Source organism: Amblyomma americanum, chromosome 1 (genome assembly GCF_052857255.1).
Source record: "Amblyomma americanum isolate KBUSLIRL-KWMA chromosome 1, ASM5285725v1, whole genome shotgun sequence".
Classification (NCBI taxonomy): domain Eukaryota; kingdom Metazoa; phylum Arthropoda; class Arachnida; order Ixodida; family Ixodidae; genus Amblyomma; species Amblyomma americanum.
The window spans coordinates 162,209,974-162,236,778 of record NC_135497.1 but is presented as its reverse complement, the minus strand read 5'-3'; the positions used below and the strand labels follow the sequence as shown (position 1 = coordinate 162,236,778).

At 45.4% G+C, this 26,805-nt stretch overlaps 1 protein-coding gene across 20 annotated transcripts in view; it reads left to right on the top strand.

Moving 5' to 3' along the window:
- AP-1gamma (adaptor protein complex 1, gamma subunit) overlaps positions 1-26,805 on the top strand; it is a 141,466-nt gene that overhangs the window by 93,384 nt on the left and 21,277 nt on the right. For 19 of the 20 annotated variants that reach the window (XM_077647541.1, XM_077647549.1, XM_077647556.1 and 16 more), the window contains 3 exons: positions 17,782-17,942; positions 19,870-19,968; positions 20,576-20,680. In XM_077647541.1, coding sequence (XP_077503667.1) covers positions 17,782-17,942; positions 19,870-19,968; positions 20,576-20,677 — 362 coding nt within the window. In that variant the 3' untranslated portion in view covers positions 20,678-20,680. Of the gene's footprint in view, positions 1-17,781; positions 17,943-19,869; positions 19,969-20,575; positions 20,681-23,596; positions 23,643-26,805 lie in introns of all 20 variants that reach the window. The other variant, XM_077647538.1, reaches the window with a different exon arrangement.

Genomic DNA, 26,805 nt, shown 5'->3' with positions numbered 1-26,805 from the left:
AGAGTTCAGTGCACAAGAGTGGCTGAAATTTCATTAGCTTGTCATATGGTCACGTGAATGCACTGCGCACATGAGAGCACGCGTTCGTACTGCTGCCGGAGTCCGAGTAGTGTGTTATATGAAAGTTGAAAGATGTCAGCAAAGGCAGTGTGCAAGCGCCGAAAGTGGGATGTCGCATGCGGCACACCATCGTATTCCAATCAGAGGACGCGGTACCCAGGATTTCTGGGGTGGGTCGTTGCGTAGATCAAACTTGGAGCAGCGCACGTTGTGCTCCTCCAGATGGAGCCGCATCGTTGGCATGGGCCAGCACGAGGTGTGAGGAGATGTCAGCGGGCTCTCTTCCTCCCATGCACATGCGCTGCGGTGCAAACACACAGGGTGCACCTGTTCTTGGAGAGAGCAGGTTTAAAGTACTCTTCTGATGCGAATAAGAATGCTTTTGTTGCAAAAACGGAGTGCAGAAGCTCAGGGGAGGCATACCCCTATGCTGAGATATGGGTACAAGAAGGTAATAGTGCTGTTCAAAGCTAAGACTGTCTACCTACTTCAAAACGCTTCGCGATGCCATCTCTGCCAAGAATTGGATCGAATTCTTGTGTATTCCGACAAAGACATCTGCAACTCAGATGAAACGGATATGTTCTTCCAATTGTTGTCATGGAGGACTCTCGCAGCCAAAACAGACAAATGCGTGGGAAGAAAAGCCAGCAGAAACCGGATCATTGTGCTGATCTGCGCGAAAATGGGTGGTTTGGACAAGCAATACTTTTTAGTCGTTGGCAAAGCCAAGAAACCACGTGGCTTCTCCAAGGTGCTCTCTATGCCAGTGACGTACGCTAGCAACAAGAGGACATGGGTGACGCGAGACATTTTTGACAAGTGGCTCGCTGACTTCGACAAAGCGGTGGTCCGAAGGAAGTGCAAGGTGCTGATGTTGCTTGACAACTGCACTGTGCATCAAGTCAACGCACACTTGAGCACTGTCGAGGTTTTGTTCCAGCCCCCAACTATTACTGCCAAGCTGCAGACCATGGACCAAGGGGTTATTGCCATCTTTAAGGCCTACTACCAGTGCCAAATGATCGAGCGCTTCCTTATCGATGTTCGCACTGTCGACAGCGAAGCTGACATGAAGATCCCTGTGGTGAAGGCGATCTACTTTGCAAGCGGAGCCTGGTGGGACGTGAAGCGCCTGACCATTGCCCACTGCTTCGAGAAAGCCGGCTTCTCCTGAAGCAGCAGCGTGGACGTGGTGCCTGCCGGGGACAAAGCTGCCGCGGTTGACATTGCCGCAACAGCCGATGGTGCCGCCACGAGAGCCTGCCTGGATCAGCTCTGGGAGTCCGCTAGCTGGTTGGACCATGTGCATCCGGGTCTGGGCCACATGGACTTCATTTTCGCCGATGACCTTGTTGCCACAGACGACTTGACGCCAGATGAAATTGCTGAGTGTGCCATGGAAGCTACTACAGTGGACAGCGCCTACGACAGTGATTGCGACGATGCTGTTGTGCCCCTAAGCCAGTGACCTCCGGGGCGGCCATCACAGCGGTTTACACTATACGGAGGTACCTCAGGAATTTTGGAGCTCTGCTGATGCTTTGGTTCGCATTTAGATGACATCAAAGGCCGCGATCCTGAAGTCCGCACTCGCGAACCATGTTCAAGGAACGCTGGGCGACTTTTTTCAGCATTAATAACCAAATTTGCCGGTATTTGTGTTTTTTTCCATAGTCCAGATATACCGAAACGGCGGATATAGCAAAGCGATTTCTGAATTTCCGCGCACTTCATTATAACTGGGCTAGACTGTACTTCGAGAATATTCGACATTTTTGGATATTGCTATTCATTTCGAAGCTCAAATCAAATACTGCATTAATGGTTAAATATTTACTACGTTCAAATATTCACACAATCCTACTTGTGCAGCTTTCCCTTTGCTCGACATTTACTGCATTTGAAGGTACAAGAGTAGCACCTCTGGTGCTCCCGCCAGGTTTTCGTTGTTTACATTGGGTCTTCTACAGCTGTAGCGTTTAGTAACATCTTTTTGCCGAAATTTCTATGTACAAGTTAGCCAATTTGTATTGAACTTACAAAAAAACATGAGTTTAATATAATGTGGAATTCATTATAAAATTTCTGGTGAATTGAACAACGTACACCCTGAGATGAAAAAATATTTTTATATGGAAGCCGCCCATGAATAGAAGCAATTTCAAGCTGTGAATTTTTTCTCTTTCTTCATCTTTGTTGCTACTTTCGAAACCCGTGAGGCCACAGTGTTTTGTAGTCTTGCAACAGTAACAGAGCACGTCGACACACTTGGGCACAGGCTCAGCCAAGTCCTTGTCACAGCACCACTGGTGTCCTGGCTATCTATAACATCGGCAGTGATGACCACATCTGCCAGCTCCCCCGTGGTCTCAACCTTGTTGCCTGCCGACAGTCACCTGCTGTTGTTTCATCACTAATGCTCCCAGAAAATTTGTTGAACTGCTTCCAGAAAGGGGGCTGCCGCTTTTCTTTGTCCTGTACCCACTGGCACAACCAGGAACAAAGCAAGTTGGCATGCTGGATGGACGTCAGTGCATCGTACCGCATGATGAATCAGTGAGTTCTCGCGCCACAGGATACTTGCATTTGCACCGTGCACTTGGTGGCCAAAAGCGACGAACAAGCGGCGGCCGAGGTTGTTCCTTGTCTCAACGTCTCGACCACTCCTCTGGCAACTGCCACGACGCGCTGACACTGACAAACAGCAGCATGCACTGCACAAAAGAATTGTGTGTACAGCCCGCACGCACGCAGATGACGACGAGAAGCTGAACCTGCTGAACCGTTCGCACCGCGAAATTGGCACAATCTTCGACCACAGCGTCCCCTCACTACTTAGGGACAAGTTGCGCCCTGCTCAGCAATGGCAGTTCGGAAACTAAGTATATATAAAAACATTGCTCTTCTCCAGAAACACAGGGACTGAAATATCGTGAGCAGATTTGAATGGTGTCTTTTTATGTTGTTGTTCCATGATCCACTCGACACAGAATGCATGCCTCGCAAATTGCAAAAATTGGGCCTGTTGAAAACAAAAGCAAAGTCTTTTGTCTTCTGCACCTGGGCTTCTTTACTTGTGCTGACATTGCACAGTACACGGGCTCTAGAGTTTTGCCTCCATTGAAAATTCTACTGCTGCGGCTGGGATCGAACCCACGCCTTTCGGGTCAGCACTCGAGCGCTATAACCACTGAGCCACTGTTGCGCATTCACATTATAGATTTATAGGGTTCAGAAATTGTTCTGTATTTAGGATAAATCAGTCAAACCAAGCTCTATATTACTGGGGTCGACTGGACCCCGTCCATGTCTGACTTAGCCGTGTTGTCATGCCCTTGCCCTTGCATTCACATTCTTGTGCTGTCTGGTAGATTGTCATTTCGCAATGACAGCTTTAAATGGTATCAGTTGGATTGTCTGTAGGCCTGCGTGAATATTCTATAGTTTCGAATTTTTGGTCGAAATAGTAAAGTATTCAATGTTTGATTTGATCCGCATGTTTGGTATTTGAAATCTTGGGAGTATTCGTCTCGAGCGAATAACGATTCTAGAATTCTTGCTGCGTATGGTTTCGGTTCAGCGTACCTCTTCTGGGATGGTACCGCGGTGTGTACGCAATCAAAGCCCCAAGTGCGCACCGTTAGCCTGCACTCCCACATGTATGCCGGAGCCGATCTATGCATGCTTGAGGCAAAAGATTCGAGCTGGCTTAAGTGCGGCACCCAGGTCGATACTGCGAGGTGTCTGCGGCCGTGCCAACCGCATTGCACATGCACCGTAACCGGCATGGCGGCATCCATCAGTGGGTAGATCTATCATAGTGTGATGCGCTTCCACGTGCCACCAGTGCTCCCACACTGATTGGTCCTTATGGTGCAAACAACTGGCCGGTGCATGGCACCTTGTGGCGTCCTCAGGTCGACCTGGGCATGTGCAATGGCTCCCTCCGGAAAGAGCTGCAGATTGCGCTATGCTAAATCTCTAATCAGAGGATCCCTTTAATTCAGCGGAACGAGTCTGAGCCGACTGCTGGTGCTGCAGCCGTTCTTCTGCGTGTGAAACTCTGGAATCAGGCTTGGTTGATTTTTGGTTTTGGTTCATTTTTTTATATGGGCTCGTGAGGGTGAGCGCTGTCACTATCCGCATTATGTCTTGATCCCCCTTCTTTTGTTTGTTATCCTGATTATCATTTTGCAAACTTGTTTAGTTACATTAGTTAGAGGTGTGATCGTGCTTTCCTCCTTTTTGTAACCACGGGCCTAGTACTCTCATTTTGTCTGTCTGTTGAATTGGGTGGTCATCCATGACTATGTCAATGTCTGCTGGTTTGTATCCGGGGGAATGTGTTCGTATGGATTCCAACTTTTCCAGTGAGCAGTACTAGAGTGGACGATTTTTTTCTATTCTTACACAGCTAGTTATAGCCGTTCTTCATTTCCCCAGTAGAGCCCTGGGTCCATATTTCGAGTTTGTGTGGTAATAAAAAGCGTCATAATCTGCCGCTAGAGGCCACACCTGATTGGTCAAAATGCCGTAAGCGGATGTGGTGGTTTAAATGCAGCAAAAAGGGTGAAGAAACCGGACGGTGACGTCAAACACAACATGGCGATGTGCTCTGAAGCGCAGCCTCTTGCTTTGAAGTGAACTCGTCAGTGTTACTGCTTTTTTTGGCTCGTGAACTGGCTATAAACTGCGTACGGGGCTTTCGCTTCGTCTTTTCTTGCCTATAACAAATTTGATGGACAATAAATTTGGCCTGTTTTTTATTTCGTTGGACGATTTGGTAGCTCGTAGGCCTAACGCGCACCGGTTTGTTTGAGAAATTATCTTCATTTAAACCGGATGACGCCACTATCACCGGAGTTATCTCGTCTGCATACATTGAATGATGTAGCATATGCCATAGTGTCCCGCAAAATGCTTGCGTTACTGCACGCAAACGTGCATTTCCTATTCTACAACTCTCTGTTAGCTGTTGAAGCGTCCTCCATCATGGTCATGTGTAATGCCTGGCGGCGTGAAACCGCTCATGTGCACGGATGGTCAGTTGCCAGCGACGCGCTTCTACACCGACGAAGTTGACATGCCAGAGGTGTTTTTTAAGTGTCCTTTAGGTTCCTCGATAGCTGTGGTGATGTGGCTCTGCATTGAGCTTGCGAGTTAGCTTGAAAGTTAGTTTTCAGACATCAGTCTGCATGCGTGTACTTCGTACCATATGGCGAACCTATGAAAACTTCGTCTGCGAAATGTCCCGATGCATATATGAAAAATGCAGCAGGAATATTTTTTTTAGCTCTTCCCTTTTATTTAATTGCTGCAGAAACCTAACAGCAGCATCTTGCGATTCTTGAAGTGCCTTCTTCTGTCGCATTGGTCGCGTTCCATTTCTCGGCAAAGAGCAATAGCGCCGCTGGAAGTTTCGCTACGGCAACCACAACACTGTGACATCCTGCCGCCACTCACAATCACAACCGAACTGACATTCACTTCTGGCGTTAACGACCAATCAAGTGTGGCTGCTGCGGCAGATCTTTCTGTTATGACACAAACTCAAAATACGGCCCCTGCTTGGTTCATACCGGTATGTCGTTTGCAAAGATGGCGCATTCTACGGCTTGTATACCGTACAAACGCGTGTAAGGGCCGCACTCATGTACGGGCTGTACCCTGTTTTCGCGAAGGAAATGTTAAAGGTCTCCTCGATTTGGCTACACTTTCTACACTAGTGTAGGCAGTGCTACACTCACACACTTGCACTTTGGCACTCAATTTGGCCAAGCGCTACACGAGTTCTTCTACACTTCTGCACAACCATTACGGCGAGTTCACTTCGTGTAAGCCCATAGCAGACATTTCCGCAGCCATGCTGGTGTTTATTAACGGTGTCGAAACACCAGTATATGCCATGCTTGACGAGTACGGCACACAGATGCAAAGCGATGGTGCATTCCTTTACGAAATGAAAGGTGAGTACTATTACTGGTTAAGCACGTGGGCTATGTCGGCGTTTGTGATGTGTTGCAAGTTATTTTATTTGCCTAAGCGGCCTTCGCATCAGTGTGCTGCATGTGGCAGAGCCAAGCACACCTCCCTCCACCCACGGTACCGGCTGTCGTTGCGGGTGGCAGTCGGCTCGTGCCGTCGCCTCTTCTGCAACCCACGCCGCTGCCAGTCTGGCAGCCCACGCCGTCGCCTGTGCCTTCATGTTGCTATTTGCCGCCACCGTCCGGCGACGGTTAACATGAATCATGGAGCGACAGCAAGTCGAGGTTCCAGATTACCAAGTACTAGGAAGCGAGGGATAGCATTTAGGTAAGTTGCGTAGTGTGAAATTCCGTAATGACGCGTGCTTATACACCAGATAGTGCATATGTCTCATTTCTGCAGCGCACCATTGGCACTCTTTGTGTCATTAACCTTTCTGATTTTGTTGCTTAAACTTAGAACGCAGAATGTTTTCAAAACCATAAGCTATGGCTCGGCGTACTGGCAATGATTATGTTTACTATCTACTTCTAGAAGGACGTCATTCATTGCTTGTTATATTGTTATTAAAAGTTACACAAAAGCACACAGGTCCATGGTATAAGCTTCGAACATGCTGTAACTGATGCTGCCCTATTTGATGCTATCATTATGCAAAAACGTATATAATAGTGAGGTACTAATGCTTGGCAAAATCTTGTTTTCTCATTACAAAAAAAGACCATGTGGGAGAGACTTGCGCAGCAAATAAACTGAATTTGGCTGCCACCTCACACTACTGCAGGTGGAAAATAAATGGAAGACGATGGAGAGAGCATATAAAAAAATCTAAAAGAATGGTTCGTCTGGCCATTCGCGAGCAACCTGCTTGTACGAACAGCATGGACAGCAGACATTTTAGTTGTTTCTTCAAGTAGCTATTCTCAGAAGATAACCTTTGACATTGTATTTTCTTGCCAGAGAACTCTCCGAGGTACTGGAGAAAGAGCACCACATTAGCCCTGTGGCATTGCTTGCACCAGGAAGAATGGTTGCGCAAGTTAACAATTCAACGCTTTTTTTTTTTCTAGGATGCAATATTTTAAAATTGTGTCATCTTATTATGCCCACATAATGTTAACTGGCATGTTTTAGTTGTGGTTCTAATTTGCTTTCGCATGCTCGCATGCATATGTGTCTGTCGTGGAGGCCTGTAGAGAGAAGTCATCTTTTAATTAATGAATTCTTAATATTGTACAATTCAGATAAATAAGACCTTCTTGAATCTGTAATTAATTTTTCACTTCGCTTTGTAGTGACCTCTCCGGCTCTTAAATACGCTATGTGTGTTGCTCTTCATACAGGAATGGCGAAAAGCCAAGCTACCCAACAGCAAATTTCTTTGCCACTACTTTTGTATAGTTATAGCATGGAACGAACAGTTTTGCTATGTTGAAATTAATGAAACCTTATAAATCAAAGTAATAAGGAAGAAGAGAACATGTTGCCTGACAATGGGCCTGCTGATGTTGAAGAGGAGGAACCACCCACACCCTCCTGCAGCACCGAAGCAACACCAGCTAGGCGATGTAGCCGGCAGGATAGGACTGCAATTGGCAGTCTCATAAAGGGGCTGCAAGAAGCGATGGCAGAAAAGAGGAAGCAGCACGAGAAGAAAATGCGTCTCCTGGAGCATCTAGTGCAAGTTGCTGAGGCGAATAATAAATGAGCATCGAGTTCAAGCTCACATTGCTGCTGTGTGCATTCTTTTTCGGTCAGCACTGGTGCTGAGCTATTAGCGTCCTTTGATTTTACAGTGGACTTGCATTTGCGTCACTCTCGCTCGGCTCTTCATCATTGCCAACATCATCATGAGCAGGCAGTTCTGCAAGGTCTGCAATGAAGTCCCTCTCATAATTGCACATGTTATGAAGTACACATGCTCCCATGTCTATACGACAACACTGCATGATTGTGTTTGCATCGAGAAGGTATAGTCGTCTGCAACGTTGCTTCAGAAGCCCGAAGGTGTTCTCAGTGGCAACTCTCTGTTGGCTGTGAAACTTGTTGAATCTTTTCTTGCATGCAGGAAAACGAGCCATTGTCCTTGTATAGCGTTAAAAGCCAAGGCAATAGGGAATACACGGAATCTCTGAGTAGATAAGAGTCTCCGCATTTGGTCGCAGCTTCCTCAAAGAATGTGCTTTTCCGCAAAACCCGAGCATCGTGTGTTGAACCGGAGAATCCACTATATACATCCAGAAACTTGTTTTGGTTGTTGCATACACCTTGAAGTATTATCGATGGAAATTTCTTCCTATAGATGTATGATGCAGTTGATTCCTCAGGCTTCAGTATTTCGACATGACAGCCATCGATGCATCCGACGGTATTGCAGGGGCCTTTCTCCCTGCTTTTCGACAGGAAGGCCATTTTACTGCGAGCTGTGTCGGCAGCGCTTGTCCAGCATATTACCTCCTCGCTGATTGAGTGCTGAAAATTTAGCACCCTTTGTGTGCACAGCACAACCAATGACTCGGATACGTCGAATCTATCAACAACTGAATACATACTTGTTTGAGCTACAGGGTAGCACAAAGTAATCAGGCAACATTTCTCTGCTGTGATCTGAGGACGACCCGAAACACTTTTAGGATAATATGGTGACAGTTGAAATCACTTCCACAAGTCCTCAAAGATTTTACGCGAAAGTCTAAACAGTTCCTTAAATTCAAAGTCGAAGTACTTTGTTTTCACCAGTTCAGTGTAGCCGTTCACTCGATGACGCTCGACCCGCGCCACTTCGCACAAGTGAACAGAAAGGGTAGTGTTAAATTCATCATCACTGTCCGAGTCAACGAGCTCCATTGCTGCTGCCACCAGATGCTCCATTTTCCACACCGCACGGCGCTTACCACAAGAAAAAAATATGCTGCGCACATGTCATACCATGCGCAAACACCCTAGCAAGCGTAACAAGCATGGAGGAATGGTCGCAGCAGACGAAGGGACGAAGGCTTGCACGCTTCTGCACTTTCACACTCGATTTGGCCGCTGCACTGAGAGCACTGGTGTCTAGCTACACTTGCACTTCCAGAACTGGCGCTGCACTTGCATGTAACTTTTGTGAACCAGTGTAGAAAGTGTAGCCAAATTGAGGAGACCTTAAAAAAAAAAAAAAACAAGATCCGTGTAAGGGCCGCACCCCAAACTTTCCACGACCCACATGGGAGAAGCCTTCGAAATGCTCACGCCGCAGCCTCCGCGATCAGCTCCGGCTGCGAGCCACGTAAGCTTGACCGCAGAGTTTACGCACGCGCACAGGAGCTTCCAGGGGCCGCCCACCATCATTTTCAAATTTATCTCCACCACGAGCTCCCACTACCTCATGGAAGGAGGCCTTTCCTTCCTTTATGATCAATCCATATCGGCATCAGTATCACGAGCTCCAACTTTTTGTGGCTGTCAAAGGCGCGGGAGTTGTGGTAGCATGTTAGTCCGCAGTAGTTGTGGTATTCGTAATGCGTTGGCAACGGACATGCTGTACAACTTCTTGTGGGATATGCACCAGAGCACAGCTCCAGCTCGGAGTCTGAAGACTCCGCGAGTGATGATTGAAATGAAGAAATGCCATCCATTCCCTGATTGGCGTTTCTACTTTACAAGAAAAATTGTTTTTGCACATCGCATATAAGGGCTGCACCCCAAAAATTGGCCCTCGAATTTGGAAAAAAAAAGTGCAGCCCTTACATGCGTTTATTTGGTATTCCAGAGTCTTCTCGCTGCCCTTACCATGGCTATGTTAAAGAGTAGTGTAGAGACAATGGAACCTTGCAGTGTGCTCATGTTAGAGCTGTTTCTTGTTTCTGATCGGATGTTGTTAATCTCGATGCTGGCTCTTCTGTCTGTTAGGAATGCCTAAACGTTCTCAAAAGTATTTCTTCCGCAGTTTGTTGCAGAGAGTTCCCAGAGTATCGCTTTGTGACTCACGTTGTCAAACGCTTCGTCCAGATCTATGGCTAGTATGATCCTTTTGTTCTTTGTTGTATCCATTGGTTTTGATTTCGAATTGATGGATTGGCTATTTGCTTGTTTGTGTTTATATGTACTTGTTGATCAGCTGTTTTTTGTCAGGTGGGTGTTTTGTATAAATACTTGTGCGCGTCCAATCGGCTGTTTGTGTCACGTGCTTGTTGTGTATAAATACTTGTGCGCATCCAATAAATTGCGTTTTTTGGCCGCACTTTATGTTGAGTCTTGTCTCTTCGTGCGGCCGCCTCGGCCGATACTACAATGGCGATGCAAGGATGGGATAGATCAAACAAAGTGTGAGTCCCGTACGTGATCTGAAAAATCAATTGTCCAAAGTGAAACCGGCTCTTCCCATAGTTAGAAACAAGCTTCTGGCATGTGGTGCCATTAGTAGTTGGTGAAATTTTTCTTGCAGTGCCGATTTTAGCTTTTCTACTTCGTTTCACAGTGGCTCAGGCTGCTCTCGAGGAAGTCGCTGGTCCTGGAGTGCCTGGCGGATGCTGAAGTGTTGAGCTTTATCTCATCTTCTTTAATGTAATTGCCTTTCGGTGGTGACTTCGCAGACAAGTGACAGGAACTGTTTCGATGAGATTTTTATATATGACTTTGATGGTTGACATCTGCTATAAATGCATCGTATATGGTAGCAACAGAAGCAAACAGCAAATAGGATTGTGTGGTTAAGCTTTTCTCATTCGTTGCAAAAGCAAAATAGCGTGTGACGCTATTTGCTTGATGGTGCAGTTGAGCCCTACTGAATCGTATACTTGGGAGGGAGACACTTGCCCTCCATTGTTGCTTGAAGTTCGGGGATGGTGAGCAGCCATGTTGAAAGTTGACTCGTGAACTGGTTGGAAGCTTGGGGAGGCCGAGGGGCCATATTGAACGTCAGTGATTTTTGCAGGTGGGAGACGCTTGACCGCTCCATTTTGACTTGGTGCTCGGGGAGGCCGAGTAGCCATAGTGGACTTTGAGAAATTTGATGCTTCATTAGGGTCATTTTTTTTATCTACACTGGCTACACTAGTGTAGCCTGTGTAGCATGGCTCCGTTTTTTTTTGTTTTTTTTGCCAGTGTAGAATAAGTGTAGCTCCGCCCACCACACGAACGCATTTCTTTTATGCGTAGTGTAGTACGAGAACTGCACTTTCTACACCACTTTCTTAGAAGGTGGAGGCTAGTAGACAAAAAAAGAAGGCCTGCGTTTCAAACGCACAATGCCATTTTCTGACTGTAAATGCCGTGAGCAGTTACAGCGTAGACTCGCAAGTCTGCGAATTTAGTCCGCCTGGACAGCGGCAGCATTACGGCGGTACACCCACGCGACAGACAGTGGCAACCTTACCTCCTACAAAGATGAAATTGCTTGCACGACTGAAAGTGCATATTTTAGTCTGCTGAACGCTACTTCACGTTTAGGTTAGCCGCGTTCGTTCGGTTGGTATCAGCGCTGAGTGACCCACGTGGAAAATGTATTTTGCATACATGGTTGTCTACACATCTATGTATGTAAGTGCGAAGCTCCGTACGCTTACAGTATAGTCTTTCACGCCTGTATATTAATATGGTGGCGCCTCAGAGCGGTCGGTCAGCCCGCTGGCTGAAAGCAGAGAAACAGCCATCGAAAGGCGTACCCCATATGCCTTGGAACGCCAGTTTCAGCCCGACGCAGAACGTTGTTCTCCTAGGTGTCCTCTAGCCAGGACACCTTTTTTATTTCAATTCTTTTTCTTCATCCCACCATAGTATTAGTCACGACAGAAGCATGGATGCTTTGTATTTCGCACGAGGAACTCTTCGTCGACCCTTCACCTGACGATGAACTTATACCCTTGTCACATGGGCAGTTTCAATGTCAATTGAGTCAATGGACATTGGACTCAATAGGGATCAGCCAGTGCCACACGGTGGTTTTCAGTGACCATTGAACTCGATGGACATCGACTCAATGGAGGTTCACGAATGGCCATTGGAATCCTAAGGGCCATTGAGAACAACCTCGCACTCACCATACGTTAAAAACAACATATGAAAACTCTAAATACACAAGCATATCTTTTTAATTTAATGGAGAAATTTTATAGGCAGTTCACAAGCTAATTTTATTCGGGAGTAAAACTGAGAGGTCCGCAGAATGCCCGGCGGTCAAATGTAAACAAACCGACGATGTTGATGAGCGGCGTCGTAGCGTTCTGTTTCGTTTCTCTTTTTTTTTTTCACATCTTAGTGCACTTTACGACAACTGAGGCCAAGAAGTGCCACACAACGACATGATATATCTATATGTGCTGTCAATGTCAAGTACATCGTTTTATTCACAAATGTATAATGTTGTTCATACAGCTTTGTGTCGAGTACTATAAGCCAATGGGTTACAATTTTTTTTATTCCCTTATGCATGCACGTGCATGGAACCTTACAGAAAGATACATTAGCTAACAGTTATTTTTGCTGTGCAATCCTTTCTAATAAGCAACAAATTACTAACTACTTTTGCTGTAAGTAATTAAAGCTGTTCTAACAATTTTTTTGAATGCAGCATTATATTAGACATTGTCCTCCTCCTCATATTACTGTATTCATTTGTTATGCAATATGCAAGATTGTGGAAGGTCTTTTTTCTTGAAAGCATCGCGCAAGTAACTCTTTGAGGGTTGAATTCTTTTTTTAAGAACTTTTCCAGATGGCCATATTACTTTATTGAGGATTTTGAATGTATAAAATGCGTAAAGTCTAAGAAATTGTAGAGAAAAAAAACAGGGACAGTATTCTGATGTCAGCATCTCTCAGAACTGCAAAATGTTGAATAGTATTTCAGAGGGCTGTCGTCTTGTGAAGAAAAACTGTCTTCCGAATCAGACTCGGTGAACGGAGCAAATTCAGAGTTGGAAGAGTCATCGCTGTTGGTGTCAAGAGAACAGGCAGTGCGTTCGGCCACATCGCCGCTTTGCCATGCACCTGAAGAGCACGAAGGAAACTCAGTAAACAAGGAGAGCAAGAATACCTCGTGAGCATCGGTGGTAAACAAGCTAAGAGGAGCGCCATAAAAATGGAAATCAACTTCGCGGCCCCTGCAAGGAAGTGACATTAAAGATAAAAGTGAAGTTTCGCACACCTTCGTTGCGATAAAGCGGCAAAACTGAAGCCACGAAAGGGCGTCACCGCAGACCAAGTGACACGCTGAAGCAAGAAGGGAGCACAATCAAATTTCAAACACTTCATGTAAATCCTAGGAGGTGGCAGCACCTCCCAGTGAGCATGCATTGTCATTATGACTCGAAATTTCAAACAGAGCGTTGAAACATTTTTTGTACGGCAAAGACCTGGTGGGACAAAAAACTGCTGCCATGCATGTATGGCGAAAACCCTCAAAAGGTTAAAAATTAGCACTTTATGAATTGGTTGGCGAAGTTAAGTACAATGTTTATCGCACCTCGCCTGTATATATTTCCTGACAGGAAGAAGAGTAAATGAATGATATGCAATGTCTGCGCACATTCAATGTCTCGTGGCTTATGATTTTCTTCAAAAAGAATGTGCATATTCGGCGTGTATAAGTTTCTGTATTTTGGAATGTGAAATTTTTGTGATTCCTTGAATGTTTTTCAAAATTTTCTTATTAGCATTAAAAGTATACAAAATTCTTTTTGCTCTATTTATTGTATTCATTGGTTTTGTTTTTGATTGATGGATTGGCTATTTGCTTGTTTGTGTTTTTGTGTGCTTATTGAATGGCTATTTGTGTCACGTGCTTGTGCACATCCAATAAATTGCGTTTTTGGTCCCAGTTTACATTGTCTTTTCTCTTCGTATGGCCGCATCTACCAATGCATTCTTTGCCAACATTCTCTTAATGGCAGTCTCTTTTAGCTGCAGAAAGTTGTCTTGTGTGGATAACTTGGGCCTGAAGCAGAATGTCATGGTCAGAAATAGATTGCCTTCTATATAGTTACTGGGCCTTGTCTTGGCTACTTTTTTTGTAAAGCCTTCGGAGGCAAGAGGTTAGTGAGGTGGGTCATAGATTATCCTGGCGAAGTGTTTTGCCTTGTGTGGGGGTAGTAATAATCTCTGAGAGTCTCCATTCTCACTGTTTGTTGACGAAATTCGTTAGTCTGTGTATGTGCGTGTCGTTTGTTTATAATTGTGCTTTCGGAGACGAAAGGTTAGTGAGGTAGGTCGTAGATTATCCAGGCAAGGTGTTTTGCCTGGTTTGGGGGTAGTAATAATCTCCGTGAGTCTTGTTCTCACTGTTCGTTGATGAGGTCCGTTAGTCTCTGTATGTGCTTGTCGTTTGTTTATAATTGTCGTGCTGGTGATCCGATCTCTGCCTGGCGCTCTATTCGTGACCAATGATCTGGCCGTTGCATTTACCTCGTTTGACATCTGTGCTTCTTGCTTCAGATTGTCCTCTCCTGTGTATTGTTTCAGGCATGAGGGTGTATATGTGTCTCCCACGTATCTGGACCAAAAGTGATTGATGACTTCCTGGTCTGTCCCTTGGAACTGTCGTGTTATGCTCTCCTGTGTCTTGCTGTGTTTTCTCACTGAGTTCGTTGGGTGACTAAGGTGTCTTAACAGTGCCCATGTTTTGTTGCTGCCAAGGTTTTCATTTAGAGCTTCGGAGAGTTGGTGGCACTAATTGCGGAGAAGCTTAAGGGCATGTTTTCCGATTACTTTGTTGATTTGTGCAATTCTGGGCGAGTTTCTCAAGCTTCTGTGTTTTCCATCCGTTGGTTAGCCACCTACATGCATCCCATAGGTGGAGTTAGTTTGTAATTTGGAAGTTTTCCATGGTTGGGACTTCGTTTGCGTTGTCTTTTTTGGTTTTTTTGATCTCTTCTGCCCATTCTTTTAAGTTGGTGATCTCTTGGTTTTCTGTTGTTTGCTCTCTAAGCCTGTGCCAGTTGGTGATATTAGCGTTACATGGGGGCCTGCTGTACTTTAATAAGTTCACCTGTGTTTGGATAACGTAGTCGTCCCTGCATAAATTTTGGTCGGTATGGGTCCGTACGTATTCTTCTATGTTTCAGACTAGTGCGAGGTTAGGGCATGTGTCCTTGGAGATGCTGTTTACTCCTCTGGTGGGGTAGCGGGGGTTAGTAGGAAGGTCAAGGTTGTGCCTATCTATGTTGTTTAAGAGGGACTTTCCCTTAGCAGAGTCAGTCTTGTACTCTCAGTTTCTGTGGGCGATGGTGAAGCCCCCCACTATCACTAGGTGCTTCTCTTAGCTTTTGTTGCTACTTCTCCCATTAGTGCAGAGAAGTTGGCTCTGGGAAATCTGGGGGTGAGTACACGTTTGGGAGGTATACGCTACACTCGCCCGTTTTCTTTGGGATGATTTCAATAAAAATGTGTTCTATGGCCTCTTCATTGGTCCTTATCTCGTTAATTGTGGTGTCTTTGTAGCACATTGTTGTGACATTCTTGAATTTCATCTGTGACTACTTAGACACTTGCCATCTTGGGAGGTGTGTGTTTGTTTCTTGTAGCGCTAAGGTTTCTGCTGTTTTTTTTTTCTGTCTCATAATGCAGATGTTAAAGTTGGCCTTCCTCTTAAACCCACGGCAATTCCGTTGCCATATTTTTAGTAGTATGTTTTGCTTGTCACAATTGAAAGTTGTGGGTGCCTACGTCTGTCCCATAAAGATCTTGGAGTCTCCTCAAAGGCTTTTAGGTTCAGGTCCCCTCTTGTTTTGTCTGTGATAGTTCCTGTATTCTTTCGTGTGTGATGTTTTGTCTGTTTGCTATCTGTTGCATTGCTGGCGTCATGTTGCTCAGTTGTGTGAGACTTGTGCTCTGCAGCCTGTTCGGGGCACAGTGGCAGCATGCACCGGCGTGACTCATGCGTGTTCATGCACACAGCATTTTGATTCGTTGTGCTGTCTTTTTCATGTACACAGCGTTTGCTTCATTGTGTTTTTTTCCTAGCAAGTGTTGCCTTTTTTGGTCTTTTGTTTTTCTCCGTAAGCTCCTAGTTAGTGGCCTCTGTGGCCTCTATCCTGGCTTGTATTGTTTGGTCAAGAGCAGTGGGAGAAGTACTTAGTACTTCTGAACCAGCTCTCCCTTTGCAATCTTCGTGCCCCCGCCATAGCCAGCATCCGGTAGGCTCAGGTAATCCTCGCCCCTGTATGGTGGCCTAAAGCTTTACTGAGTCTTGGACTTGGGTACAGCAATGTGGTTCCCTCCTCCTCGTTCGAACCACCTCTGTCAATGGGTAGCTTTGCTGGCTAGCGCATTCTTTTTTTTGGGTATAGTTTTGAGTCTTTTCTTGCATCCGATCTCCCCGGTTACGTGAGCTCCACCACACCACTCACACTTGGAGGGGGTTGCGACATACATGTCATTCAATGTTCGTACGTTTGCACCAGGGGCATTGTGGCAGGGCTTTTGACTCCGTGTAAACGTCCGTTTAACGACCCTGCGTGTGGCATCTGAAGCTTTCTTGCTTGGTTAGCTCATAGGGGTGCCCAAGACCGCAGCGGTGGCCAAGTGGTTGAGCATCCGCCTCGTATGCGGGAGGTGCGGGGTTCGATCCCCAGTGCCGCCGGGTACCCACCGGTGATACAATGGGTACAAGCTTTCCCCTGGTCTGGTGCTCGGCTTATTTAGGGTGAAATGCTTGGGAAATGGGTCTCTGACCCCACCTTGAGAAAAAGAAAAAATACCTTGTGACATGGCGCTCTTTGGCCATAGCTGCCCTTGCGCCATAAAAATCCATAATCATCATAGGGGTGCCCACTCTACAAGGATGACCGTTGTGGGTGGTAGTGAGCCCTTGAAGGCGATCATTGCAGTGTCAAACTTGCCCAGCATCCTTGTGTAGACCTCCCTGACTCCTTGGGTGGCTGCTTGGATGTTGGTCATGAGTTTCTTGTGCGGTTCAGGCGTTGATGCCGTGGACCACTCCTCTTACCGTGCCCTCCGATGTTGAGCAGAATACGTAAAACTCGTAGGTATTGCCTCCGCGGATAAGTTTTCTTGCCTACCGTAGTGCCTCTGCCTTGGCACCATGCGGGGTATGACCCATCATTATGTTGGAAGTGTCTTTAGCTGCAACGAGCATGTCACTGATGTATGTGATTTTACTCTTCTTCAACAGGGCTTGAATGTAGTAGCTAGATTTAGTCATTCACCCTCAGATTGTGGTTCGTCAGTTCGAAAATGATCTTGAATCCTCCCTTGGGCAGGTTCACGAAGTTTTGTTTCCTTGGTGAGGTCTGTGACCCGCTAAGTGCAGCGGCGGGACTCGCTGCGAGTTTTTACATTGTCTGCCTTAACAAATGCTGTTCTCGCTCCTGGCAATCATTCGGTTTTTTGAGCATGTGTGGCACTGGTTTTGCGTTCAGATGTGTGATGAATGCAACGATAGCTTCTGCAGCAGTTGCACAAAAACCTCACTACTCTTGCTGTCATTGCCTTAATGACAGCATAAATGTCTCGTGAATTTATAAAAATCTGTATTTTAGCTGGCCATTGGTAGCATTTTATTTTCAACCATTGGTAGCATTTTATTTTCAACGATGCAGCAAGCACAATCAAAATGTAATGAAAAATGGCAAGAGGTCAAAACACTGGAAGAGCTGCCAGTCAAGTTATATGGCTTTCATTTTCCTGTTTGCAGGATTTAAACGAGCTGCACTCTGTTCTGTCTCTGCTCTGCAATAGTTGTGATCTTTCTTGTGTGTCTTATGCAGATATGGTATGCATATATAACACTTGCAGGCATTCCACCAATGACAGTGTTTGAGAAAGATGGCCTCAAGTTAGACTTCACTTTCGAGAAGGAGCCTTCAAGCCCACAGACAGCAGTGATTCACCTGACAGCCATCAACCTGTCCTCCTGCCCCATGACGGATTTCCTGTTCCAGGCAGCTGTCCCAAAAGTAAGTTGGAGGCAGGCTGCCAGTTTTCTACGTAGTGCACTGTGCGCTTGGTTTATGATTATTTACGTTGTTGACAGAAAAGGTGAGATTTTTTCTTGGGAATAGAGAACTTGAGACTCTCTCGTTTTATTTGCTGTGGTTGACATTGCCAGGCAGAGTCATGTATTCCTGTCCCCATTGGTTAAGATACCATCATTTTCAGCTGCAGCTAGGCAGAGGTTTCTCCTGGTGCACTCAAATTACCCCTCTCATACCAGCTGCGACTGCCCTGTCCCAGTAAACTTTCTAATCTGTTCACTTCACCTGAGTTTTTGTCACCTCTAGCTGAACTTCCCTTCTTTGATGTCTGGTCTGTCCCTCTGAATTGGCCAGTAATCTGTTCTGGTCATTGCATTTCATGCTAAAGTTCATTTTTCTCACCTTTTATTTCAGTTAGACTGGCATCAGCTCGTGCTTGTCCTGTAATTCACATTATTCTCTCTTTGTCCTGCAGCGTTAGCCTCTTCAGTTTCTTCCTGATCACTTAATGATTTGTTGATTGTGTTGTAGTGTGGTGCAGCACATAACAGTAAAGCGTTGTTGCTGTGTAGTTGACGGGAACATGGGAGAAGTATACTGCAACAAATGCTTGGCTTGTGCTAGATGGTTTGAGTTTCTTGTAAACAAAGGCTTTTTGAAAAAAGAAAAGGACGACACAACAGACGGGACTGACACAACAGACGGGGCTGGCTCTAGTCCCGTCTGTTGTGTCGTCCTGGTCTTTTCTGCACTATTTACAAAAAGAGGTATGCTGTCAGCAGTAGCACGGGATGAATGTCAGCATATCTGTACATGCTTATAAGCTAAAAAGAAGCTACCACAGGGGCTACAGTAAAATGTCGTTAAATCAAACCCTGGTAATTCGGAAATTCGATGATTTTGGATTGCCGCCAGAGCCCCACCAAACATTCATAAAAGTCTGACATCAGCAGCTTGTTTATTCGGATGCCTCGGACCTGGCATCAGTTAATATTCGCACCTATTTCACAGTAGCGGTGGCCTAGGGATTTAAGTACCCCTATTGAATGCGGAAGGTACTGGATTAGACCCTCGTGCCGCCAGATACCCACCGGGGATACAATGGATACAAGCTTTTCCCTGGCCTGGCGCTCAGCTTATCTGAAGTGAAATGCTTAGAAAATTTGTGGTTGACCCCACCTTTATAGATGAAAATACCTTGTGCCATGGTGTTTTTTGACCAAAGCTGCCCATGCATCATAAAAATTCATCATCGTCAACATTGGCACATATTGAAGGCTGTTGGATTTCCTTGGGGCAGAAAAGTTTGAGAACCCCTGCCCTAGCCATTGGCAATTAGAATTTAAAGGTATTTTTGCTGAATGCAATTTTTGGGAATGCCCGATTTTTCCTGCCATTTTCGCGACCATTCGCAAACCACGATTGCTCGTATAGGCAGGAATTCATCATTATTGCTGGAGGTAATGTACCTTTGTTGGGGACTGTACTTGACCCATAATTTCTGCAATAACTTCTCTCTGCACTGCAACAGTTGATGTCCACCTGGCACCAAGGTTGCCAACAGCAGGAGCATGAAGCGCTCCTCGTGGCTCTTTTTTTTGGCTCAGGTGCTGTTGCCACATCTGCAAGGTCATTTAGTACAGCTATGCTTATGCTCCTTTGCAGAAGAAGCACCTAACTTCAGCAACACTTTTTGTAATACACAGTCAGTAACTGACACTTAGAACCTCCCCTATCTTCTTATCTGCATGGCTACTTTTGTTGAGCATTCACCATGTTTGCTTCCTATTCTGTGTGTCCATGTTTATCAGTGGCACTCCATCACGTGTGCAAATGCTGCAAAATCACACAGCCTCTTTTAGTTATGTAATGGGCATTGATAATAGTGGCATGCCTTTATTGTATGCAGACATTCCAGCTGCAGATGCTGCCACCAGATGGCTCTGTAGTACAAGCCAACAGTTCAGGATGTGTGAAACAAACTATCAAGGTGACAAGCCCTCAAAAGGTAGGTACATATTTTTTTTGCTTAGTGTAAATAATGTTCCTTGAATTTTTATAGTTTTTTCTTATATGTATATAATAAAGGCTCTGTTTTTGATAACCTTGTACAAATAAAGGAAGTACTAGTTGAAAGAGAACTTTGTTCTAACACCGCAAATGGCTCTTAAGGTGTCTGAGGTATTAAGGCAGACTATGCAATCTCCTGCTCTTGTTTTCTTAATTTGCACTCACTGGGCTGGTGAAGATGAATCTAGTGGTCTGAATTTACTGGTGAAGTCTGTCTTGTGGTAAATTTTTACAGGAGCCCAGTGTTTGATTTTGGGCCTATGTATTTAATCCCACATATGCTGCAAAAGTTTTCTTGTTGCCCTAGTGTTTTTTAATGTGTTGCCTACATTTACAGGGGTGGGACATGCGAGTTCATGTTAATCAGTGTTGACGTATTTGCGCTCGACATATTTGTTCTCCACAGGTGCTCCAGAACGCTTATTTTTCTGCTCCAAGAGCTGTTCCAAAACCTACTTTGGCTGTCCCACCCCTGCATTTATTTCTCAATTGGCATTCCTGATTGTGTCTTATATGTCTTGTGTCCCTGTTGCTCTGTATTGTAGAATCCATTGAGAATGCGAATTAGAATATCCTACAGCATCAATGGGGCTCAAGTACTGGAGCAAGCTGAAGTGAACAATTTCCCAACCTCCGTATGGCAGTGAAAGGTAAGCACATGAAGAAAATTTTTGCGTGGGTGTCCTTTGTTTCAGTAAGTTTGGAATGGCAGCGAACATATTGGCTGAAATTTCAATTTCAGTGCAATTGAGTTCATGCAGCATGAAGGATTTTATGCAGCATTCGAGGTGCAAGAGGTTAAATTTAACCTGCTTTACGAGTTTCACTTCAGTGCGTGCAGACAAGCACAGGGTACGTTTTGACCTAGTTTGTATGGTTCTGCCAAAACCTTCTTTATAGTTTTGTAGAGTGGTCTTCAGATGACAGCAAGATCACAAGCAGTTCGAGTAAACAATGTATTTAATTTAGCATGTGCGAGATTTTGCCTGGACATTTTAAGCTCTGCTCATTCTGTCATGTGTGATAGGTTTCTGCATTTCTCGTTTTTGAGATCTATACTTCTAGTTTTTAGAATGAAAAATGAATGCTATCGTTCACCATTACCTACATACAGTCACCGACCGATTTTTCGTACTCGAAGGCACCCGAAAAATGGCCCGAATAATCGAACAGTCCGAAAAATCGGTGAAGTACAAAAAAATCACTTTATTGAGATGAAGTCGGCTATAAAAAGTCACTGATTTTTACCTTGCGGAAAATTTCTCTTGCTGGCGACGATTTGTGCCTGTATTTGCACCAAAGTTGTGCTTACACTGTACACACTAGACAGCAAACTCACGGCATTTAGTTGAATACTTTCCACGCTTCTTTAACGGACCCAGCGGCACCGGCGGGCCCATGTTGTCCACAAGCCGAGTGTGCACCACACCGAGTGTGCAACACAAAGTTGATGGCGATGACAATCCGACTTCCACCTCGAAGTGTCATAGGGTGCCTGGATGCCCGTGCTCGCTTGCCTCCGCTTTCAGGGTGGGGACACCCTTTGCACTACCCTGCGCTGCCGTTTCCCCCTCGCAGCGGCATGTTGGGTCTCAAGCGCCAGTTGCGTGCAGTGCGCTATGCGTCTGGCACGGTTTCTGTGCGGTCGTGTGGCGACTGTAATAATGCTACTCATCTGGAAATAGACAGTACATACTTGTTTCACTGGCGGCAGTAGTGTTTTTGCAGTTTTGAGCGTATTTTATGCATGATGCACTCGCTCCGACTACACAATAATCGAAAAGTTATGATGGACAGCTGTGTTTCCCAGCCAACGGCTGCACTTTAAAAGGACAGCAGTTATTTGGTTTTCCTCGGTAGTGATAATATGGACTATATAAGGGTCACCGAATTACATAGAATTATGCTGCCTTTGTCGGTTTGAACAGTAAAGGCTATTCACTAGGCCCCAAGTTCATCTTGTATACAAGCAGCACGGAGCATGCATCACCTGCCAAATATAATATTTTTGCGTAGTTAACATCCACTTTTCCAACATTCTGTGAAGTGCCTCTTTCTGCTGCACCTTATGTGAAAAATTCCATGTATGAATGTCAAATTTCTCTTCCAAGCAATCTGTTGCCTCACTGCTCTGGAGTTTTCTGAAAAGCTGAGGACACGTCTTAAACCAAATGGCGATATTTTCTGAACTGCTTTTCCCAGTGGCTTGTGCCGCAGCAAAATGATTCAGATGGTTGCGTTTCTCTTTGGATGGTGTTGACTACATGTAGACTAAAGATGCGATGCGACGATGTTTTCCTAATTTGTATTCACTAAGTCGTTTTATTCGAGGGCAAATTTAACTAAACGATTTACTTTTCCTTTCAAAACATGAAGAAAAATCATCAAACGCAACTAATTCACAGAGACCTCACAAAATCAGCCCCTGATAACTACTTATTTGGATTCCCATTGTCTCTGCCAGGCTAAACTAACAAAGAGGAGTCGGAGCAGCACAGGCCGCCTTACTCGCTTCCGCGGAACCGTCTGCTCCAGTTGCCAAGAGACGCTGGCTTGTTGCCTCAATCGATAGTAGGCAGGCAAGGCCATAGATCTCTGATTAAGAAATGAGTCTGGGCTGGTTGTAAAACCACATTTGAAATAAAGCGCGCAGGAAGATGTGGGCTTTCATCCCTGCAGCTGCTGTCATCAAAAGAGGCAAAAGAAAAAACTAATCTATAAGATATGGCTGTCCAGAAACACGCGTGACGAATTTTACTGAGGTGGCTGCATGACGGTAATCAAAAGAGTCTTTTTTCCCCCAGTTGTGGTTTCTTTAATAGAGATACGAAAATGAAGGAAAGGAAAGCATTACTGGGGAAAAAAGCTGCCTTTCGTTCGCGTCTAGCAGCCGTGGCTTCTTTGCTTACTGACGCGCAAAAGATAGGTTTGGCGCCATGATATTCGTAGTGAGCTGGCGCAAAGAAGTAGAGAGAGGGTAGTGGTAGTAATGCTTTCGTGGCATTAACATAAAACAAATAATAAACTGAACAAATTGCTGCGACAAGAGCTTCACAGACTCGCTTAGCCGTAAGCGCGCCCAAAAAATACGGCTGCCTTATTGGGAAACTTCTTCTTTGTGATCAGGTTGTGAAGCCACCCGGAAAATTCTGATGGGTCTAGCATGTTTTCACACTCGCCTTTCAGCTATCTTGGCATACGTCATCAGTGCAAATGCTTGTGGTCTGTTAAACAAAATATGCCACTTCTGACAGCGTGGTGCAGAACGTGCGATGTGTACCAAGGCGGCTGTGATCGGGAGAAGAAAGGCCGCGACACGTAACGACAATGGGGTACCTCTAGTCGGAAGAAGAAAGGCAGCGCAGAACGCACAAAACTTGCAAAATCGAGGTGGGAACAGGCTACGCCCCTTTGCTTGAAGTGAGCTCCTGTTGTGTGATGCAGCAGTCAGAGATAGAGCTATGAGGGACTGCTGTGTTCCCGGGTGTCCTGCCCACACTCTTAAAGTGGACCAGCTATTTGGCTTTGCTCGTGACAGCACACGCTGAAAAAATTGCCAACCGTAGGTGAAACCAGATGGCTGGACCAACAGTTGACCCTAAAGTATGCGAGGTAAGGCATGCGAAACGCTTGCTTTTTAGAACAATTTCTGCTTTGGGCAGAGGAATAATGCACAACTTATCTTTGCATCCTCATAGTTATTGAAATTAGCAGTCATAAAATGCTTCTTCTCGCATTGATTTCATTGCGAACGAGAAGCTGTTTAATGGCTATGTTTGGCGAATATGCTACTGCAGCTCGAAATAAGTAATCCTGATTGTCGGAAAAGTAATCGAAATGTAGAGTATCCGGGCCAAGAGATTGCAGTGGAATATGCTAGGCAAGTTGTAAGAATGCTATTATGAAGGAACAGAGCTCAAAATGAACGCTACAGAAGAAAACCAACACGCATGAGTGCACCGACTGTTCATAAGGTGCTGACTTCCTCGGCAGATTAGGTGCGATAGTATACTTTAAAGCAACTACCTCTGATTCACTGTTCAAACAATCTCTGGTGCCACTCTGTCTCGGTAGAATACCAAATTTCCTGAATTCTACACGGTAGCTACGGTTTTCTCTTCGAAACGGCGCGCCGCCGCATTCCGCTCAGTGCAGCCGAACGGGAGAGTGAGACCCAACATGTCCCCGCCGAGAGCGGTGCCTTCACCCTGAAAGCAGCGCTGGCCCATCGAGGCACCCTAGCAGTGTCAGAGATCATAGGGACCTCTACTGGCAAAAATGAGGTACCGAAAGTATGTCAAGCCAATCCAACTGCAGCGTAAATCCACCTGAATCCAAGATGGCGCCTTTTGCGCCGGCGAAAAGCCGATAAAATAGATGATCTTGGCCACAGGCGACTGAAATTAGTCCGAAAAATTGAACTTGCGGACTTTTAAATCCGAAATATCCGTCGCGAATATATATGCGCTTCTATGGGGTGACTGACGGTGCCTCATCGAGGTCCGAAATATTCTACAAGTCCGAATTACCTGTCCGCTACCGTACTAGGCTTACATATGAATTGATGCACACCAGCAGACAACCTACATGTAGTTTCGATTGCTGCTGGTCTACCAGTTAATCATTGGGAACACTTTCAAGCAATGAAAAAACGGCGGGGTATTCAGGAATAACAAAATTGCAGTTCCAACTAGAGACTAAACACCACCCCCTACGCAGCTGAAGAATAATGTGCTGCTAGTGCTCCACTACTTCGAAGCACACACCAGCTAGGATTGTGAAGCGTGCTATATCTCGCTTGCGCAGAGTGCTTTGCACTTTCCCAAAAACAAAACTAATGCGTTCAACGCAGAGAGACTTGAAGGTTTAAAGCGAGCCAAGATGGTACTTCTTGTACGAGAAATATATATATATATATATATATATATATATATATATATATATATATATATATATATATATATATAGTTTTTTTCAAGTTCCCTTCAATGTCACCCAGTGGCGTTTTTCACCCCTCTTTTTTAGCGTCTCTAGTTTATGTGCAAGGTTAGTAATTATGCTGAACGCCTTCTTTTGCTCTTCTTTATCACAGTGACACAATTTCTATAAAATTTTTGTGCGAAAGAAGACTGGCCGTTTCACCTGAGATGTTCTGCAATTTTTAAAAATGGGCTTTTTGATTTGGAGGACCACTTTTTGGGCATCGCATTGTCAGTGGTGTAGCTCATCAGTATACAGCTAAGACGTGCTAACAAGTAGGCTGGTTAACTTATGTTGAATAGTTAGCCTTTTAATTGTTGCTGTTATTCTTTTTATTTATTGATAAGCGCGTAGCCCATTATAAGTAATATGCATATCAGTGGTCTGGGCGTCTGCTTCGGCTGGGGCGGGGTGATTCGTTCGAAACCCACTGCCGGACTCTGACCGGTAGAAATGGGTACAGATGACCCCCGGTGCTGTGTCTGACTTCTTCAGGGGTGCGCACTTGGAGGAGCTCCGCAAACCCTGCTGTGCGCCTTAGAGGGCAAACCAGTTTTAAGCACCTCAGCCTGCAAAGGTAGTTCGTGTTACCGTATTACACAGGGGTTCTCACTGTGAAGTGAAGAATTGAAGCTTGTACACTTGATCTCAGGCTTTAGCTACAGCTCGGAACAGGCCCGCGGCTTCAAGCCTGGGCCCTCTATATTATCACTTTATTGAGCCCGAGCTCAGTCAACCAAACTTGACGTAAGGCCTGGCCTGGCCAGTGCCCGCGGGCCTATTCCCATTCCTGCAGCAGCTGAAGGAGTAAATTGTTCACTGAGTGCAAGTAGTCTCTCTGCTACACAAAGAAGTGGCCGGCAAAGGCTTTCAAATTGCAATAACAAGGCTAGAATAAACTTTTTTGGTAAACTCAAAAAGAAGAGATTGTAGGGCAGGTTCACCCGCTCAGCTTTTTGAACAGTGAACTTGTCTGTGAATATGTTTCCCTGAACATCCGAGAACCCAATCAAAAAGGTTGCATAAACACACAGTAAACTTTTCTCTAGTTCAACATTTTCAATCAGTCATCAAAACATCCTCAAAGCCACAGGACATTTCCTTGTGTTTAATGAACACATTTTTATGGGTTGAATCATGGCCGCATTGGGCGTGTGTCTGTGGAAACGAAAAGTAATATAAGTGCCTGTTTGTTGTGTGGTATGTGTACTGAAGACCTGAAGCGCCCTAAACAAATATGTTCTTCTCCAATGGCGTTTCTCCTAGCGTAATTGGCTTTGAGAAAAGGAAATGGTACAGTAACTATCACATATCTCGGTGGACACCCGAACTGCGCCGTAAGGGGCGGCGCGGCATAAGGTAGGTAGTGTAAGAAGAAGTAAGAAAGAGGTGCCATAGTAGGGGGCTCCGGAATAATTTCGACCACATAGGGATCTTTAACGTGCATCGACATCTCACAGCACTCTGGCGCCTTTTCCGTTTCGCCTCCATCGAAACGCAGCCGCCGCGGTCAGGTTTTAATCCGTGTACTCTGGCTCTGTACATGAGCGCCTTAATCACTCGGCCACCGCAACAGCTTCCTCCTTGCGTAGAGATGCGTTCTTGGGCGGCGAAGGCAGATGGTCAACTATCTTGGAACAGACTGCTGCCCGTCGAGCATTGGAATGAAGGCCCTTCTCTAGCGATTCTTATGAGACTTCAAGCGTCCAGTCATTAGCGGTAACACAAAACGGAGCAGACGTGGAGTGACGGCTGGCAAATCTTGCGGCGTGTGCCTCTGAGAGCTGAAACAGCA